Genomic DNA, 20,094 nt, shown 5'->3' with positions numbered 1-20,094 from the left:
TCTCTAAGGTTTTGATAAGGAGAATTTGTTTGACAATCAAGAGCTTCCTAAATTAGTGATCAAAAAAGGAAAAAAACGCCCGGCTCACAGAAGCGCGGCCCTGAATAACCTCATTGAACGAAGCAAACTAGATAGTTTCTTCTATAGTGTTCCATGCGAACGCAGCAAAGTATAACTTGGAGGAAATGTGACAGTGATGTGCGAACTTAAACAATATGAAAGGGGAAACGATTTTGCCAACATCTCAGCAACCAGTGGTTTCAGGATCACCTTCTGAATAAAGACATGTTCTTCTTGTTTGAAACCAAGCTAAGTTACTAATCGTAATCCCCAGCCCTTATCGTAACACGCTTAGGTTATTAGGAGATATTTACACAAAACTTCATTAAAACCACGTAGACAAAAATAGAAAAATCGAAATTCCCGCGGTATCTGATACCCATAGTCAGGCTGCAAAACAGCGTGTTATTAACAAAGGGAACGGCTGAAAAATGTTAACTTGCTGGAATGATAATGCCGGTATTTGAAATGCACTACCGAGAGTGCGCGAAACGTACCAGCAGCATGTTACTCTCATGCTTCATAAAAAGCGCGCGGAAAGATCCTTTCTAATAGCCAATCTTGAAACAAACTCTCTTGCTGACGAAACCGAAGGAGACAAGTTTCCATACGAAATTACCTAATCGCCTGTCGAAAATTTCTGGCAAAGGAGTTGAGCCATCGCGATGTGCTAATACCAACTCAGGCAGTGATGACCCCAAAGGAAATATGACTTTAAGTTCCTCCTTTAAAGATGTTGTCTACTTGCTTCTGTCATGATTACATCTACTTTAGGAGAGGATGAAAGAAACCATCTTATGTTCATCGGCGATTTTATTTGACTACAAAACGAAAAAAAAAAAAAAGAAAGAAAAAGCCAAACCATCAATCTGCGCATTAATCTACAAAAGCACAGACTTTCTAGGCAAAAACCTCAATCAGACATCAAAGTAACGGTGAGAAATTGTAAAGCAACGATTTTCGCAGGAGTTTTTCCCATCAGCTAATCGGTTGTAAGCCTCACTCAGCTTACAAGAAAAAACTTTTGACTAGCACTATCACTCCTAGTTGCAGAAGGCAACTTTTAAAGCAAGCAGCATAAACAACAAAAATTAAATGCCTGATGTGTTGTTCCTGATGACCAAGAACAGACACTCTTTATATTATGAATCAGTAAAACTGTATTCAACAAGCTCAGTCATTTTCCTATGAGTTGTCTTCCATAGTTTTCTTTATCCAGTCAATAAATGAGTACACCCTGGTATCACGGACGAAAGCTCCTCCACCATCACCTTCGCAAGTATCATTTCCTCCCTTTCCATCCCCGACACAAAACGTCACTGTGGAGTTAAAAAAGTATTCCGCTGATTTGTTAGCGTACAGTTGGTCGCTTTGAATTGTGAAGGCTGAGTATTAAAGACGGTCTGAGTAGCATTTGTGTTCTTTGGGGACTTGTAAGGGTTTCAGGGCTTGCGTTACACCCCATCCTGTTGCTATGCCGTACTTTTTAACGATTGCCAAATCTCCTTTATCCTTGTCCGGAATACACAATGTCCGTACTAAAGGGCCAAGTTCCACTTCCTTGTCGAGTTTGACCAGAGCAATGTCATTTGTGATTTTCACATCATTATAATCTTGATGAACAAATATCTTCATCACTTCCACGTCAATCTGAGATTTTTCATCCCTCCCCAAGTGGTGATCACCCACTGTCACGCGGTACCTGCGAGATAAAGAGTAATAGTCGTAGAGAAAATAAGCCAGGTTTGCTTCACCTACTAAGGAAAGACTGGTTTTGGGAGTTTTTCAAGAGTTAAGCCCTGTGAATGATTTCAGAAACTCGAAACCTTCTTTTTTGGCAGAATTTCCTCTGCCTTTAAATGTGAACTTTCAAGTACAACAATGAAAAACATTATATCCGTAGATATAAAATGTTTCTTTAAAATTCAAACGTAAAGAGGATTATTGGAGTCAGTGCTTACTTATTGGACCAATTGTCGAGAACACGAGCCCCTCGAAAATCTCGGTGGTAAAAACAATGTGCAGCCGTCAGAACCCAGCGACGAGAAATCAAAGCACCACCACAGATAAGCGCAAGTTCCGCTTAAAGAAGAGATAGGAAACAAATTGAAAAACAGTAAGTATTATTCTCTAGCAATGATTTCTTAATAAAAAAAACTACTCAAAAATTATGGCGGAAAAAAAAACAGCTTTTGACCAGTGCATTTTAAGTAACGTTTCGTGCTTGGCCCCTCGTCAGAGCGAACAGAGGAATTGTGGGTTGTGTAACGAACATATACGGAAAAATGGAGCTACTCTGTATTTTTGGGAGCATAATAACGTGAAAAAATAAACAAACAAACAAACAAATCAGTTGAATGAGAATAGTCGTTGATAGCGTGTAGAATTAAGAGTGAGATTTGAAAGATAAATTTTTTTCTGTTGTTGTGAAAGGCCACAGACAGTCATATGCTACTTAAAAGGATTTGCCGAATCTTGGAACAAAAATGTTAGTCATGCTCTCCTCGTATATACAGCATTCAATGAATGAGCCAGACAATGAAAAATTTTCCATTCAAACTACCTTTTGAGTTGACCCTGCGCAGTCCAATCTGCCAGGGCCACCAGCCTCTTTTCGAATTCTTACCACCGACCACTCTCGCCCTCAGGTCAACAGGACTTACACCACAGGGTGTATAATCTGTGAACAAGAAACATACAAAAAAGTAATGATCACTTCAAAGAAGACCGTTTTATTGCAATGCGCTTTCATTTGTTCTGTTCTTTTCGTGTCTTTTCTGTATTTTAAGGTGATACTTTGTGGAATAGGCCAGTCGATCCACCTGCCAAGTAGCACTCCACTATTCTAGTGGCTGAACGAACGGAAAAATGAGTATCTGAAATCGACCGACCGACCGACCGACCGACCGACCGACCGACCGACTGACCGACTGACCGACTGACCGACTGACCGACTGACCGACTGACCGACTGACCGACTGACCGACTGACCGACTGACCGACTGACCGACTGACTGACTGACTCACAAGCTGACTGATAGACAGACTGACTCATATACGCATAACTGACTGACCAACTTACCGAATGACTGACTAACTCAAATGTTAACAGACTGACTCACAGACTGACTGACTAACTTAAGATGGATGTAAGAAGAAAGGCTGAGTGATTAACATACTGACTGACTGAAAGACTGACTTATCATTATACCTAAAAATATAACGCAAAACCAATATAATCCCTGATTACTTTCAACACTCAACCGACAATTGTTGTTGTCTTTACCGGTGTGTAAAGATTATCATATTCAATTTACTTGGTGAACATGTAGGAGCCTGAGACCACTGTCCGTTTTTTCTGCATTTCCTTCTTTTTGGTCCTTTGAGCACATAGCCTTGATCACATCTGTACTTTAATATACTGTTGAAGCTGAAACGGGAACCAGAGAATGTGGCGTGTGGAATGTTCGCGGGTTTGCCGCAATATGCTGATAAAAAGAGTGTTAGAAAATATTTATGAAATAAAATATGAGAACAGTTTCTTACGTTTTCAATCATAAACTAGTAATAATCATGGATTATGATGGAATGCGTTCGATCTAACTTAGGAATGGATATTTTTGTATCGGTAAAACAAAATCCAGTTTATGATTCAACTTATGAACATCGAATGGCGACGTGGCTTACGGATTTTGATTTGTAATCATTCATTCTGTTCGATCAAATGGTTGTAATTTCAGTTTATCCAAACCAAAGCGAGTCAACCCGCGAAACTTTACCTAGACACTTGAGTGCTTTGCTTCAATCCACTGCCCTTTCCTGCAAGTTCTTATGTCAGTTCCTTTTCGGCAAACATATCTTGCCTTACAATAACCGGTGTGTATTTCCACTCTAGTATTGGGTGGCGGATTTCTTTGAGTTTCACAGAGAATATCGAGGCATTTCTTGTCACATTCTAAGATAAGAAGAAACACGTAACGTGTGCCCAGTAAGGTAATATCTGTTATGAATGCAGTTAGATATACTGGACTGGAATTTAACGCTCCGGTGAAAATTTTTTCATACCGATTTTTTGTAAATTAATAATAGGTGTCACTACCCTTAATATTAAATCTCTTCGTTGAGATTTCAAGTTTATTCAATTCATCTTCTTCAATTAGTTTGAACGAACCGAAATTAGAACCCGCTTCTTTTTATAGGGGTGAATTCTCGCGAAATACCAAATTAAAGCCTCTCGTTTGATGTCAGCTGATGTAAAAAAAGACACGCGCCTTGCGTCTGTCTAGCATTTCCTTTTTAAATGAACTGATTGCAATTTTGTTCGTAAGCTTCTATTGCTCCTTCTGATCGCCATCAGTCTGATGGTGGAACTTCCTTTTATTCAACTTTCTCCTTCTCAGTATTATTTTATGGAGATCCCCAAAATAGAATGGCACAATAGAAAACGACTTCATTGACTGATGGTCAGTTAATTCTGAATTCAAGGAGTAAACGCGTGAATTTTTGCAAAAACTTACTTTTTTTTCGGCTCATTACATTTTGAGTGGCCAACATCAGTGCAGTCAAAAACACATACCAGAGAATCTAGGAAAAAAGAGAGAGGTTCAGTTCTTTTCCCAGTGAATATTTCTTAGCTAATCATATGCTTGAAACTCAAGTGCACGGTCTATTTGGTTAATTTTCTCTTCTCTTAGCAGATTAATAGATATCCAGTGACGATCAAAGCAAATTTTAGGTCAACTTTGTGGCAAGTTTGAAGAAGTGCGGGCGCTCGAAACATCAGCTTTAGAAACTCTCTACGGCAGCCAACTCAGTTGATAATACCAAAATTAGTTGTTTTAATCGAGTCAACAACATTCGTCGAACATATTTCTGATTGATTCGAATTGTCTTCTGAGCCGAAGCTCCTTTTATCAAACTAGCTAAATTGTGAATTGTATGGAGTATGGAAGTCATCCTTTTAGCGGGTTTTGGTTTCGACCCTTTATTGAATGATGACTTCTCCTTACAAGATCAATGCATAATTCAGTGTAAAAGTGATGAGAATTGAAAAAGGTCTAGCCCTACCCGGCCCCTAAAGTGTCTTTCTTTGATGAAAGTCAAAATTTTCACGCCTAACTTAAAGGAAGTGTATCGCAACACGAAAGGGAGATCTAATCTTAATTGACAGAACTTGGTTATAATTGTTACATTGTGAGCAGTGTCCTTGGCCAATGTTAAAGAAGTTTTATATGACTAATAACAACTAACATCCTTTGAGTGTCCTTACTGGGTACAGAAATGTAATAAATTTAAGCCTACGCCTGTAAACACGCAGAAATAGGAGTATTTCAAGGAGTGATTTTTGTCGTGCTTTTCTCCCCCTGCCGAAAGAAGAATCTTCCCTTTTAGTATAGAGAAGGTTGAAGGTTATCTAATGTTAGAAACTCTTCGTGATATCTGTAGGCAACATTTCTGATCTTATAACTACAGAATAAAACTTTGATATTTGGCTGGTTTCGATCGAAAAGTTGGCATAGAGTATCAATTATCATCGATTTCCATTGTTTGATATTGCTTGCTATTTGTTGACCCATAACTTCCCCATCTTGAAAAGGACTAGCCGGATTTGAATCTTTAAAATAAGAACGTTTCGCCCTTTGTTATTCTGTGCAGTGGCACTAGTCGCTCCTTATCATTGAATTTTAAAATGTGATGATAGTTGCGAGGCCTTTTCAAATACTTTTCACGTATCTGGCCTCTTAAGAAAAAAAAAATCCTCTTAATACGATGATCGAAACACCCTGTCAAGATCAATCGCTGTATTGGTCAATCTAGCGCGTAAATTTTCCCATTTAGTCCTTTCAGCTTCACTTGCGTTACAGTGTACAGTAAATTGAAATCTTACCTGATATCGTAAAAACTGCATCTTGCTTTGTTTATAGGTTTAATTCTAGTTAAGTTTCAGAGCTCAGTGTACTAACGTGTTAAGATTGTCTAGTTAATATTTTGGTGTATTTTTAACGTCTGAGCACTGCCTTTAAAAACATAAATAATTAGTTGCTAAGGAAAGTAGCCTACATGCGCGCACTCAGAACGTGCTATCAATTTGAGCTGCTCCAGTTGTAGCGGATGTTGAGGTCGGATTTTAGGACGTCGCATGAGAAGTCAGGGAAGTTATTTTCTTCCTGTGGCAGAAAAGACATTTTCTTCGCTTAGTTGCGCCATCATTTCTCTGTCGTTTTTGATAAAAATTGTTACATCTGGTATGATTTCCTGCTGGTTTTGACCGTAAACTATTTATGATAAAGGAAATAAGGAGAGGTTGAAAATATACACAGTTGAGTGTAAAACTAAGTATGACGGTGCTGCGGCTCAATAGGTCTGATTGAAACACCATATTGCCCAATTCTGATAAAAAGTTAAACGGCCGGGGCTGAATGACTTCCAAAGACACAGATCTTTCGATGGAAAGAAAATAACAGCACAGTTTCAGCCTCAGTGATTTGGCTCAAGTAGAAAAAAATTCCGCACTAAAAAATAACCCTTCGTTGACAGATAACGTCTCCTTTCCTGCCCTCTATACCCTGAGAAATAACAACGCTCAAAAGTAAGAAAACAAAGATAACGTTACCGTTTGCAGCTTGACCGAACGCGTGTGCTGAAAGGGAAAATCCTTTGACACGTTCGTGCGTGATTCTTATTTAATTCCTTTGCGTCTGAAACGCAGAAGTAATACCTTCAAATTACATTTCGTTATCGTAAACACAGCGTACGGTGATAACCATGAGTTGCCTTCAAAACTTTATTTTCGGTCTCTTCCGGTCCTACTTCAGCTTGCAAGAGACGAAGACAATATGCAAAATAAGTCATTGTGTATTGGGTGGTAAAACTGATTATCTATGCTTCAAGTTTAATAAGTTTAGCGACACTTGTCACCGTAGATAAAAAAAGAGCAAAGAGAGTAAGACAAAAGATGACCGGCATTGAGATTTTCGTTTTGAAATTGCGATTACCGGCATAACTCACACATTTAACAAAGAAATCAGAAGCTAATTACAGTGCGAGCCGGGACGCTATATCGACCAGTTGGTTTCATGTTATTTGCGTGCGGAAAATGCAAGGAACGGTTGCCTGACTGGACCGCTTGTCTGTTTCGCTTCCTTTTTTTTGATCACTTGAGGTCAACGACATGGCGTTTGCACTGAATTACATACCAAACGAGACTACCTACTATACAAGACTAAGTTGCCTTACGATGTAAATCAGTCAAAGCAAGACAAATCAAACGGTAGAGATTCGTGACAAATAACGCTGATGGAGATGCTGACCCCTTTGACATTCATATTCTTTTATTTAATTAAAACACAGAAGGAAGTTGAACGGCATTGCATTTAAACAGAAAGAAAAACGTGTCTTTCATCATCCTTATCTGTGAGGGTTGGTTTCAGCCTCCTTTCTATTCTCGTTTGTGATCATCACGTACGATGAGCACGAAAAATAATAAGTTTTGACAAAGGTGCAAGTAATAAGTTATGATCGATTTTAAAAGTTCATATCTAAAGAGAAGTATCCTCTCGTACATGTTATACTCAATAAACTTCCTTGAGCGCTGAAGCTGGAAGGTATACAGCGCAGTACTCAGACCCCATACGAAACAATATGCCAAGCTTTATTTTTCAGCTTTCTTTTCTTTTTTCTTAAATTATTACCTTAACATGCAGAGGCACGTGTCACTGAACTCTGCCGGAGACACTGCTCCTTCGACAAATTGAAAGTACTGTTAATTACAGCGTAATCAGTATGAGTTTGTCACACAGAAAAAGGTAATGTTCCTTTACACATCCCTATTTTTGTTCAAACCAATGGAATAGGTAGTTTCAGGGTATCCCTAAATGAAATGAACCGTGCATTGTTAGTGTCTGTGTTGAACGTTATCTTGCTCGTGGTCGTCACACATGCAGTTGAGCACGAACAGTAACATACCTATATCACATTAAACGTTAACAAAGTTATCAGTGATACATAAGAAAAAAAAGACACCCACAGCTTCGAATCCTTTTCTCAAAATCTCAGAGAGGAAAAGAAATCTTTTCCGCTTGATAGGAGCAAACTTTTGCGCAGAGTCCGGAAAATAACCAAAACTGTACTCTAAAAGCGAAAGATCTTGCCTGTTTCATCCGTAAGCATTTCACGAAAAACTTAAAATTACGATACAAAAAATGTCTTTTTTCGCATCGTCGCTCTCACTTCGAATTATATGCCTGATTTCTGCAAAGAAAGACAAGAATATCGACATTTGATCACGAAAAGAAAGTGACAGGGCTTCAACCATGGAATTGGCATACGAGTATGTAGAAACTGTCAAAAAAAATCAGCCTCCGCAATGTTTAGGCTCTCCAATGACGCGACAACCAAAATAAGGAAATGAAAAAGATTAACCCAATCTCACTCAATTGCCCTCGCATGATTTTAAGAACACATTTTCCTAGGGTATGTCACAATCAGGAAATTTAATTGTTCTGTAAACTCATTAAATAATTCAATTATTTAAAGTTCAAAAGATACTACATCACGTTTAAATTAAACAATGAAATCGGACGACAAATTAAAAAGCAAGCTGGGAAGCTAAATTAACTTGTTGGTATCTTGTTAGCTGTCCGTCATGAGAAGTCTTTGTATCTTATCATTTTCGGGTGAAGATGCAGGAAGTGGCTATTTAACTGAATAGATTGTTTGTTTTCCAATTACACACTGTAGGAGACTAATTTGCTTTTCAATGTAAATCAGTCAAAATCAATACAAGCCAAATGGTAGGGATTCGTGACACTGAACGCTGCTGGAGATGCTGCCCCTTTGACATTAATATTCTTACATTAGATTACAGTATTAAAGGAAGTTGAAGTACATTGCATATAAAAGGTTGTCTTTCTACATCCTTATCTCAATTTGAGCAACCTATTTCAGTAAGAAGGTTAGATTTTACGGGCTTCCTCATGAAACGTGCGGGGTTGGTTTCAGCATCCTTTATATTCTCGTTTGTGATCGTCACATATGGTGAGTAACCTCTCATACATGTGATGCTCAATTAGCTTCCCTTAACACTCCAGTTGGAAGATAAACAACCCTGTTCTCTCAAAACGAAAGGGGATGTCATGCGTCAGCTTTCAGCTTTGTTTTCATCTAAAAGTTGTAAAAATTTTTAATAGCAAGGGCGCGTGCCACTGAACTCTTCTGGAGACGCCGCTCATTCGGCAAATGTGAACTGATGTTTGATAGCAGTGCCGTTAGTTTTAAGTTTGACGTGCCTTTACATATTCTTATTCTTGAGTAGGCCAATGGAAAGGGGGTTTTCAGGGTTTTCCTTAACGAAATGAACTGTACACTGTTAGTTTCTGTCTTGAGACTCTTGAATATTCCCTTGCTTGTGACCTTCACATATGGTGACTGACGAAAACTACAATACTCAAATATCTTTAAAAGTTGATAAAGCTATCGGTTATAAATTTTGATGTCGCACACATGGTTTCGGATCCGTGTCTCGCATCTCACTGAGGAAAAGAGATATTTGCCTTATGCAAAGGGCAATAAGCTTTCTTTGGCGCCGAGACCGAAAAATAAGCAACGCGTTACTCTCAAATTAAGCGGAAGAGGGTGTCATGTGTTATCCGTCAGCATTTTGTCATACAAAAGACAGAGATGCTTATTTTTTTCTGCATCGCTGTCTCCATTTCTAAGAGTCTGCCTACTTTCCGAAAAGTGAAACAAGACTATCCATATTCATGACAAGTTAGGGATAAGTGACCATGAGATAGGCATAAGGGTAAGCATCATTAGCCAGATTCTCAAGGGCAGCTCTGTCTGTTCCGGTTGAGCCATTTGATATCTACGCATCCAATATTTACAAGATAATTCAAAGCGAATTATAATACATATGGAAAAGCGCATGCCCAACAAATCAGGAAACCCCAAGATTGTTCAAGAAATGTTAGGACTTAACGTTATACCCTTCAGGGTCATTAAATTAGCCTTTCTTTGCAAATAATTTACCATTATTAGGCGGAAACTATTTGTTTCTTAACTCAGGTCATTTCTTGTAAAGGGATTGATATTGTGACATTGACTCGCCGTTCGTCTCGGAAGCTTGACGTCAGCTGTCTATTTTTTTAAGGCTCCACGTGTGATCAACCAACCTCTCCTCATGGCTCAGTCATCACTCATCCCACTCGGCGAGAAAAGTACCAAAACGGCCAAGTAATCCTCTTTGGCTGTAAACAGGGTTTTTATCTGGATGGAATGCCAATTATAACATGCAATGGGAACAAATGGACACAGACACAATTCCGATGTCTTGGTATGATGTAAATTATCTTTAGAATAAAAAAAAAATTTTCTATAACTTTAGATCGGCATTGTTTAGTGGTTCCGCATTTCAAAACAACATTCGCTGATTCGTGCAAAAATGCTGCATGTCAAACTTTTCAATTCCAAGCCTCTAGAAATATCATAGATAATCACTACAGAGACAAAGAGAGTTCTAAAATGAAGATGAAAGAGGTTCGGTTCCCATTTTTTGTCACTTCTCACCACCTGTGTAATAGTGAAAAGATATAATGCTTTATGCTCAACACAAGATAGCTTTTCGTTGTCAATTTATGACAAAAACTGAAGACAGTTTAATCATTTTTTAATTTTCTCCACCTAAAAATGTTATTGCTTCATCTAGGGTTTTGTCCGGAGGTGGGTAACATTTTAAATGGTAAAGTATCTCATGTGACCCCACAAGTTGGCAAGGCTGCCATAGAATTTCGCTGTGCTAATAACAGTTTCCAGCTGATCGGTAAGACAAGGTTAGAGTGCATAGATGGACAATGGAATGGAAAGTTACCCTATTGTCAAAGTAAGTCATTGAACGATCGTAAAACTTATATCAAGTTATCGAGACGATCGTAAAACTTATACTAAGTTATCGAGACGATCGTAAAACTAATAAACTTGCATTTTAATGCAAGTTAATGAGCTGTCAAAGTTTTGATGCAATTTTAAAAATTTGTATCAAAACTTTGACAACTACTTGACATAAAACTGATTAAAACTGCTTGCAACGCAGCGTTTTAGCCCTTTTTTATCTTTTACCACGAATATGTTAAGAGATCAATTGAATATGATATTTTTCTCCTACAGAGTTGCCGTCGTGTGTTCGTCTGCAAAGTCCAGCTAACGGTACACTACATGGCAATGACAACAGCCATGGTGCAGAAGCAAACTTCACTTGTTTTACAGGCTTTGATCTATTTGGGGCTTCAGCATTAACATGCAACAAGGGCGTTTGGAGTTCACAAGTTCCAACTTGTAAAGGTAAGCCGTCTTATTTTCTCTGACCAATTGACCTCTTTATAAAGGGCCTATTCCAAATCTCCAGCACTAAACTTTCTTTCTTTTATCCTTCTGATGCGCCATTTGCATCTGAGGACCGAGCAGATTTTCATTTCCTAAAGCATTGTTCTATGTTTATTTCTCAGCTAACTGCACGAAGATTATGAATCTCCCAAATGGTCACGTGTTTGGCACACGCTTCTCCCATGGACAAGTGGTTTCTTTTAACTGCAAATATGGCTATGAGTTGGTTGGAGATCGCAGTCTTCGTTGTATTAATGGAAGGTGGAACTCTTCTGTCCCGCAATGTAAAGGTTAGTAATTCCTCGACATCCCAGGGAAGATTTTTACGAATATATCTTAGCTAATAGATTGTGCGTAGCATATTCTTTTAATATGTGTGGGTTTTTCAAAAAATTGCAGGAACTCCACCTTCTTTTTTTTGGTTCTATTTCCTCTTTTATATTTGTTGTCACTATGTGTATTGCGAAGACTGAGAAATACGTCGGAATCAGTACAGGAGAATACTTTCCATTCAGTTAGGTCACTTTGAGTTTTTTCTTTCTCCATGTGTTCGCAGAGTTCCTTTATTCACGTTATCTGGTCTTTTAACTTTTGCCCAATTGTCACGCTAACTAACACGCTCCGCTCGATTAAGCGCCCTCTTTCCAATAAGCGCCCCTCACCGAGGGCAAGATCTGAAATTAGCACCTGTGTGCTTATTTAAGAATGTTAGAATTAATTTTTCTAACACTCTTTTGTGGTTTGGTTGATCCTTCTTTATTTACTTTTCTTCTCAAGTTGTTACAATGGGGACTAGCTTCAATATATCAGGGAAAACTAGAATCTCCGCTTATAAAGGTGACACTGTGGATGACATTTCTAAGCCGTCAATCTTCTTGTGTCGTCATCGTACCATCTCAACTAGCGAATCACGCTTGACTACGTATTATAGTTCCCACATACTGAGTAAGCACCTTAGGGTTGTCTACGCAGTTACAAAATCAATTTCTTCCCTAATTTTCATATCTTTACGGTTGAGATCGGCCAGAACAGAAACGAGATCGACAATATAAAAATTACAAATAACCTTGGTGTAGAGTATTACTTATACTGAAAGTGTATCTTAAGAGAAAATCACCTTTAAAGATTGTTACATAACAACATCTTGGTCACAAGAGTTAAAGGAGAAAGGCGCTCACAAGTACCGCCCCCAAATTGCTTCTTGTTGCGAAACATGAGGGGTATCACCTGTTTTCCTTTAAATTACCTCTGGGAACACGAAGGTGTCGAATGCGACCTATTACCAGGGAGATTTACTCTAACTTATTCAAGAACATGGCTTATCACGAGTTCCATGTCAACCTCACGATCACAACGAAGAAAACGTGATTAAACCCACTAGGAGAACGTGGCCAAACTCACAAGAAGAACGTGATCAAACTCGACCTTTAAGATAAGACCACCAAGAAGGAGTACGAAGTAATCAACCTGCCCTTTTTATAATTTACATTAAATGACTTAAATTAATATAATATTTCCATTCCTTTTCTTTCTAACACCAATACAGAAAACCCTTACGATATTGTAGATTAACTATAATTGTAATTTTATCATTTAACAAGAAGTGCGGAACACATATAGAGTTGCATAACTTAAAGTCAATCTTTCATCCATAAATTTTTACCATGAGAAAATGGCTACAGGAAGAATCTTAACAATTTTCTTTCAAAACAAATAATTAGGATCAAAGCATGAGTTTTAGTTGCCACAATTACATTGGTTCTGTCTATGCGTATTTTATCACACCATTCTAAATGATTGTAATATCAAACAAAAATAACCCCAAAATAGGCTCTAATATATCTTTTATATCAGTGAAGCAATATAACACATGGCTAACGTACATGAAAGGGGGCAAATAAAATACCTGGCTAGATTACTCAGTCACAAAGGTAGGTTCGACGTTTTAACTTAATAGTTGTTTATGAACATTGCTCTTTGTTTTTTTCCAGTTATGCCATGTGTAAAACCCTCCATTCCAAGTAATTCACGTATCATATATCCAAGAACGGATCAAGTGAGATACACACACGGTACAACCCTTTATCTGGCCTGTCATGAAGGTCATCTTTTGACGGGATCGCCGATTATGGAGTGTAACTATACGACGTGGCTGAAAAGAGAATTCAAGTGCATCGGTATGTTTTTTTTCTATTATCAAGTGACCTGTTTCACCTCCCTCACGCAATCCTGTGTGAAACTATGATAAAACTGACGTGTGGTTTACGCGAGCTGGTCCTGAAAAAGTTTTCTAGCCACACTCTTGCGCGGTTCTGTTGCATTTTCCAAGAAAGTGGTTTATAAAAATGAATGTAAACTCACGACAACGTTTTCCATGAATTGTAAATTGTTCTGATCCGAAAAAAGCGAGATCCTTTTGGTGGTCTTCCATTGTGATCCTCTTCTTATTTAAGTAAGAGCGGGGACGCGCTGGCGGAGCAAATTCAAATGCATTCCAATTTTTCGCGAATCCAAAATTCGAAAAAAAATTTTCAACTTTTGGCGGTAGCTTCGATACCTTCGATGGAAGGAGCATTTCTCAAGTGATGGCAACCATGGTACGAGTCGAAGCAATGTGAATAACAGCGGCGCTCGAGCTCTTCGTCTCCCACCAAAGAAAACGGGTCAGATGGACCAGGAAAAAATTGTTTAGTTCTGCTTTCGCGTGTGCCAACTGGACTAGCGGCGGACCAGAGTATTTTACCTTGCTGAAATTTTATCCAGACATGTCTTGCGTAACATAATAGCTTGATGGTTAAAAATTTTGATTAGTAGTTTTAACAAGTCCTTAAAGCCTGCCTATGAAAAATTTGCATTCACGCACTCGCGATGTGCAACAGAATACGAAGCGCCCTAGTTTTTAGCTCGACTCTCCGATAGAGGGCCTGTGCAATGATAAAGAAAATGGAACCGGCTATTATCCGTCAGAGGATGTTTCGACGCCAATGAACCTCGCCCACGCCTCATACACACAGGCTGCTAAGGCTCTCTTCACTTTAGTCGTGATGGTAAAGACATCGTTGTTACGTCAATATTTCAGGCAAAAGATTAAGTCGATGGATAAGTTTTACTGAAAAGGGCTAAAACTGAGCTATTCATCTTATCTTTCTCAGTGGTAAATATTGTGTTTTTTTTGATCGATTAATGGTAGTTTTATTTCCTTTGTATTCACAGCTAAAAGTTGTGGCAGGCCACAAATCCCTCTCCATGGCAACATGAAATCACACGTTTTTACGTTCCGTAGTAAGGTTTATTTTGAATGTAACCCCGGCTTCAAGTTGGTTGGAGACAAGTATCGCCAATGTCAGGCGAATCAAACATGGAGTGGACGTGCGCCAACCTGTAAACGTAAGAAATGATGCTACTTAGTGTTTCATTAGATACTGTTTTACTAAGCAAATGGAAAGCTCTCGGAGAAAGGGGAAAGAGCGTGAAAATACAAATTAGGGACTCAGCGAGCTCCCCAGAAATAAAGGTATCTTGCAAACGACAAGTAACATTCATGCCATAGATTTCTTTGGGGACGAATCTCTCGTGAAAATTCGTGTTACCTGTTATCCAAAGTCCCCACTCCCCTCCCCTTAAACAACTTAAAAGTTTTATTATGGTCAGTCCTCAAAGCGATGGAGGAGCGAACAAATTGGAGCTAAGTTTATTTGCTGTTGCTTTATAATTATCTCCATATTATTTTTGTCCCTTAAAGCAATTGATTGCGGCAGGTTGTCAACTCCACATAAAGTTTTAATAGTTTCGGAAACCGGTCACACGCGATTTGGCGGTTACGTGAAATATCGGTGTAAGGAGAAAAGCTACGAGCTGATTGGCTCAGAGACTCGAGTTTGTCAAAACGATGAACAGTGGAGCGGAGTGGAACCTTCATGCCAAAGTAAGTACTATTCTTTTACAAACTGACTTTAACATTACACCTATTTTCAAAAGAGAATGATTCAATTTGCAAAGGCCCAACCTACATCCTTCGCGCATTTTTGTCTCGCTGTTGTTCAAACTTAGTGTGTTTTATGAAAGCCTGCGGTATTCAAAATGTCACAGACCGTGCCATTTCGTTATTGGCCATTTAATCTCATTATCACGTGAACGTTTGCGTTGCAAACAAATTGAAAATTACATCGTCTTAATAGATATGTGATAAAGTGATCCTAAATTTTATACGCCCTTGTATTCCTGAAGGAATTTCACATTTGAAATTTTTTTTACAGTTATAAACTGTGGGAATCCAGATACCCCAGCGAATGTGAAACAAGTTAGTATTACAAATGGTTTTAATTATGGTAGCTCGGTGGAATTCGCTTGTGAGGCGAATTACACTTTGGAAGGATCCAAAATAATAACCTGTGTGGAAACAAAAGAGTGGAGTTCATCTGCCCCAAGTTGCCTTGGTGAGTAAAATTGTCACTAAAGAATCGTAATAGTCCATTTTACAGTTGCCTGATTGCCTGCCAAGCCTTTGAATAGAAGTGAGGCTAAGGTTGAACTTGTTATGATACAAACCTTGCTGTTTTTCAAATGTAAATTGCTTTGTTATATCTAGTTTTGCTAACTAGATATTGGTCTCTATCGCAACATGGTCACCTTCAGCCTCACTCCAAATCAAAGGCTTGTCAACTAAGTAAACAACTGTAAGATGGCCTATTGAACGTCGTTGTGTTATAATGGCGCAAGGAAGGAGGGGAGGGGGTTGCTATTATTGGTGCCAACTTCGGAGCTGAACAAATTATCAAATGCTATCAAATTAAACAAAACAACAACAACAACAACAAAAACCAAGCAACAAGTAATTATCAAAACAAACGCAAGGGGAAAAAATAGAAATTGAAAAGTAAAAATAGCTTTGGCATCTAAACTTATACGTAATAAGTGATATTTATATATTGATTAACTCGACAGTACAGTCGAATAGTTTTCAGATTGTATGGACATCAGCCATTTGATCCATTTTCCCTAGTATTCTCTCTGAGCTTATTTTCTCATTTATTAAATAAATTACACGACAAATGGATCCAAATGCTTACATTTACACGGAATTTATCTTTCAGCTCCATGTTTAGACCCTGGTGAACCAGGGAATGGAATAAGAATAGGAGATGACTTTACGCATGGGAAATTCATAAAATTTCAATGTGATGGTGACTTTGAGCATGTCGGGGAAAAAACCATTCAATGTTTGGATGGAAAGTGGAGTCACAAGATACCCCAGTGCAAAGGTTAGATGTGGAAGGAATGGAAGATGCTGTTGTTCATTACGGTTCTATAGATAAATGAACGTGTAATTGTTCGCCTCGCAAAGTGGAGTCAGGCTATCAATCGTATTTACCGCGTCGTTTTGACTTCTACACGGCTAATCTTCGTCAAGCGACGAGGTCAAGAGTTTATCTTAGATTTTTATTTATTAAACCATTTCGTTTCTCATCAATATCTTAGATTAGTAAATGAATAACCCTGTAGATATGATTACGGGTTTTGTTATTTGGTCTTTGATAAGTTATGTATATGGCCATTTTTCCTAGTAATTTCGTGCGGAGATCCAGGAACACCAACACATGGAAGGCAAACAAATGTCGTTAAAAACTTTGCTTTCAGAGGAATAGTAGAATTCCAGTGTGATAAAGGCTACACCTTGAATGGCAAATCATCCCTTTCTTGCCAAAGGAACAAGACGTGGGATGGAGATGTTCCAAAGTGTTTAGGTAAATCTCTCTCTTGTGATTAAATATTTGAGCATCCAAAGGCCTAAGAACAATATCACACGCTTTCGTAATGTTGAAAAGAAACATAAATAAGCTCGAAAAGATTTCCCCATTTCGTAACAAGTTAGCACTTGATGGTCGTACACTTCCATAATTTCTCATTAGTTTCCATTGCAAAAGTACAACTTTTCGGGAACACGGTCCATTTGGTCATGATGCCTTCGGCTAAAAAATGAGTGTTGTAGCCCCCACCCTATTTATTATCGATCGAGATATCGATTGTTATATTTTGATACAATTTAAAAAAAAGTTCTCTCGCTTTTTAATTTAAGCATATAAGACCTCACTTAAAATACCTTAGTGTTTGTACTTACTCACATGAACGTACTAAGAAATGCGGATCAACATCGGCCAAATTTGTAATGTTTTACGACCGCGAAAGGTCAGTTCACAACGATAAGCTTGATGATATCTGATCACTCTACGACCATGAAACTCAAGCGCTCGGTCAAGCAGGTCAGGGAGAAGAAACTCTCTTAGTGCAACTATTTAGCTCGTAAGCTGTTTTCACTCTCGCTCATACAGTATGATTTTAGACGATCGCTATTATTTTCATTTTTTTGTATTTTGCATTTTTAGCATCCTGCTCTTACCCTGATAGTCCACTTCACGGGATCAACAGGAGAAATATCTACTGTTCAATCGGAAAAAGGATGACTTCTTTAGAGATAATGCTCCCAAAGGAAAATACTATTACGGCGGCAAGTATCCAGCTGGGACAAGATAAAGGAAATGTTCAACAGATTCAAATAAAAGCACTTCTTTCCAACAAATGGGTAAACTTTGGCAAACCTTTCAAGGTAGAAACAACTTTTCCTCTTTTTCGCCGTATTTTTCTGCTCTAGACTGTGGGAGAGTGATAAATTAGAATATTAAAATTTGATATTCAAGTATAGCATAGTCATATTCGCTTACACGATTATAACATCAGATTTTCATACCTACAGCCACATTTCAATGAAGGAGTGGAAGCATTGAAATTTCCTCAACCGGTTATTACTCGGTTTGTGCAAGTTCTGCTTTTCACCAGACGAAGAATCTCTAGTTGTTTAACACCGACGTTATATGGATGTGACGCAGTACATCGAGGTTAGATCACTTAGTTCATCGATGAATTGTATCTTTGAGTTCTCTCTCCAAAGCCCTTTTTGGATAAGCATCTAGGAATTAAAATGGAACGGTGTTATGACTGAAATGTAGAAAATTAAACGTCTTTTCTTCTAAAATCACAGTGAACAGCATTGATGGTTATATGAAGTATTAAATAAATCCTTTAGATGAGAAACTGTTCGAAGTTCAGCTTGAGAATCACCTCAGTTTTGATGCAGTAAATATTCATATTGTTGTCTCCCCTCACGTTTTGCGTCCTTGTCTTTTAGGTTGTATCATGCCAGGCTCCGCAGTCCTCTTCAAAGAGGGAGGAACATATCGTAAGGGGCGTTTTGCGTCTATCACGCGTGTCTACTGGGAAGTCGTTGAAGGAAAACGATACAAATATTTAAGCAAAGATGACATACTAATTCTTGATGAGAAACCTAACGTCAACCAGCTATCTGAAGGCACTACAGTCGTTGGAACAGATTCGCGAGGAAAAATAAAGGGGGGAAACATAAAAAGATCATGCAGTTCCACTCACTGTCCTATTGAAACAAACGGTGAAGAGTGGCAGAGCAAATTAGAAAACGTTCGATTATTCAAAGGAGAATTGTGTAAATAGTTCAATTTCACATGATATATAAAATGTCTGAGCGGATGTTGGACTGGATGTTGGAACAATCTTGTAAAATTTATCTTCCACTTTTAACGGACGCACCAAAGGTGGGCTATCGTTAAAAGAGGATCTGTGGAAGCTCGATCCGCCAACAAGATCGAAGCTTCGTGCTCACTCAAACCCTACATATATTTTGAAGAAAGTAGATGACTCTTGAACGTGCCATTAATTTCTCTAGGAAGAGGAGAAACATAAAAAGATCTTTCAGTTCCACTCAGTGTCCTATTGTAGAGTGGCAAAGCAAATTAGAAAACGTAAGAGTGTTCAAAGGAGTGTTGTTTAAATAGTTCATGTTTGACAAATACATCAAAAGTTTTTACGTCCTTATGGGGGTGGGGTTAGACTCCATTGAAAAATCCCCCATCTTCTACCTTTTAGGGGTAGTGTTGGTGGACTATCGTTCAAAGAGGATTTATGGAACTTCAATCTGCCAAAAGAATCGAGAGATCACCTACGCACTGAAACCAACACATTGTTGTAAGAAATAAGAAAGTTCTTGAGTATGCAACAGTAAGATCCCTTAAATTTTTCATTTTTTTTTCTTTTTTTAATGATAAAGTGAAGTTAAAATCATTGTTAAGGAGCAAAGCTTTTTCCTCTTTTTATTACTGTAAGGGGCAGAGGACAGGTGACAAATTACTATACCCACTGTAAAATAAAGGCTTCTCAATTGACCTCTAAAATGTGTTTGGTAAAAATGATTAAAACTGCGCTAGTCATTGTATAATTGTAAGACATGATTTGGTAAGATATCGTAGCGAGTGGATCGATTTTTATTGCCGCAACCGGGACGATACTACACACAGGCTAACCATCATTTGTAGGCAGTTATTTCCAAGTCGTACGGTAGCTTTCTTTTCTTTTCTTTTTTTTTTTTTGCCGCGTAAAGAAACAAAAATTGAAACTGTCTCGAATGGCATTCAGTCTATTCTCACAAAGTCAAAATAAAGCAGTTAGGCATCTCGCAGAAACTTACTCGGAGCCGTTCCGTATGGCAATCGTTTGAAAATATTCCATCCCCCAAAACAGCACACCTGTTTGGAACCTTTTTATAGCCCATTTTATCAAGTCACTACCTAC

General features: G+C 38.3%; 2 protein-coding genes across 4 annotated transcripts; one reads left to right on the top strand and one right to left on the bottom strand.

Annotated features, from left to right (window-relative positions):
• Positions 1-1,312: 1,312 nt before the first annotated feature.
• LOC136280301 (chymotrypsin-C-like) lies at positions 1,313-3,115 on the bottom strand. The gene is made up of 4 exons (XM_066165313.1): positions 3,088-3,115; positions 2,624-2,740; positions 2,022-2,142; positions 1,313-1,762 (listed from the first exon to the last, which is right to left on the bottom strand). The coding sequence occupies exons 1-4, from the start codon at positions 3,113-3,115 to the stop codon at positions 1,453-1,455; spliced, it is 576 nt and encodes a 191-aa protein (XP_066021410.1). The 3' UTR covers positions 1,313-1,452.
• Positions 3,116-7,794: 4,679 nt separating this feature from the next.
• LOC131772914 (CUB and sushi domain-containing protein 1-like) lies at positions 7,795-19,886 on the top strand. Of its 3 annotated transcripts, none has more exons than XM_066166116.1 (14): positions 7,795-7,865; positions 10,211-10,393; positions 10,766-10,939; positions 11,224-11,397; positions 11,562-11,729; positions 13,431-13,616; positions 14,653-14,826; positions 15,182-15,364; positions 15,696-15,875; positions 16,533-16,700; positions 17,004-17,183; positions 17,823-18,043; positions 18,191-18,332; positions 18,623-19,886. In XM_066166116.1, exons 2-14 carry the CDS (start codon positions 10,336-10,338, stop codon positions 18,958-18,960), a joined length of 2,346 nt encoding a protein of 781 aa, XP_066022213.1. In that variant the 5' UTR covers positions 7,795-7,865; positions 10,211-10,335; the 3' UTR covers positions 18,961-19,886. The 3 variants fall into 3 exon arrangements, with proteins under 3 accessions (XP_066022213.1, XP_066022211.1, XP_066022212.1); XM_066166114.1 differs by lacking the exon at positions 7,795-7,865 and adding an exon at positions 8,946-9,096; XM_066166115.1 differs by lacking the exons at positions 7,795-7,865; positions 16,533-16,700 and adding an exon at positions 8,946-9,096.
• Positions 19,887-20,094: the final 208 nt, after the last annotated feature.

This window comes from Pocillopora verrucosa, chromosome 4 (assembly GCF_036669915.1).
Source record: "Pocillopora verrucosa isolate sample1 chromosome 4, ASM3666991v2, whole genome shotgun sequence".
Lineage (NCBI taxonomy): Eukaryota > Metazoa > Cnidaria > Anthozoa > Scleractinia > Pocilloporidae > Pocillopora > Pocillopora verrucosa.
Note: the sequence above shows the minus strand (reverse complement) of the source record. Positions and strands in the feature narration are given on the sequence as shown.

What these genes read in the sequence shown, in the direction of transcription:
- LOC136280301 (XM_066165313.1), bottom strand. Translation starts at nt 3,115, where the DNA reads ATGAGTCAGTCTGTCTATCAGTCAGCTT. An exon ending in GCGCAGGGTCAACTCAAAAG is followed by an intron (nt 2,143 to 2,623) that starts GTAGTTTGAATG and finishes CTCTTCTTTAAG; the next exon opens with CGGAACTTGCGCTTATCTGT. An exon ending in CTCGACAATTGGTCCAATAA is followed by an intron (nt 1,763 to 2,021) that starts GTAAGCACTGAC and finishes TTTATCTCGCAG; the next exon opens with GTACCGCGTGACAGTGGGTG.
- LOC131772914 (XM_066166114.1), top strand. Translation starts at nt 9,036, where the DNA reads ATGAAACGTGCGGGGTTGGTTTCAGCATCCTTTATATTCTCGTTTGTG. An exon ending in AAGAGAATTCAAGTGCATCG is followed by an intron (nt 13,617 to 14,652) that starts GTATGTTTTTTT and finishes TTGTATTCACAG; the next exon opens with CTAAAAGTTGTGGCAGGCCA. An exon ending in ACTTTGGCAAACCTTTCAAG is followed by an intron (nt 18,044 to 18,190) that starts GTAGAAACAACT and finishes TCATACCTACAG; the next exon opens with CCACATTTCAATGAAGGAGT.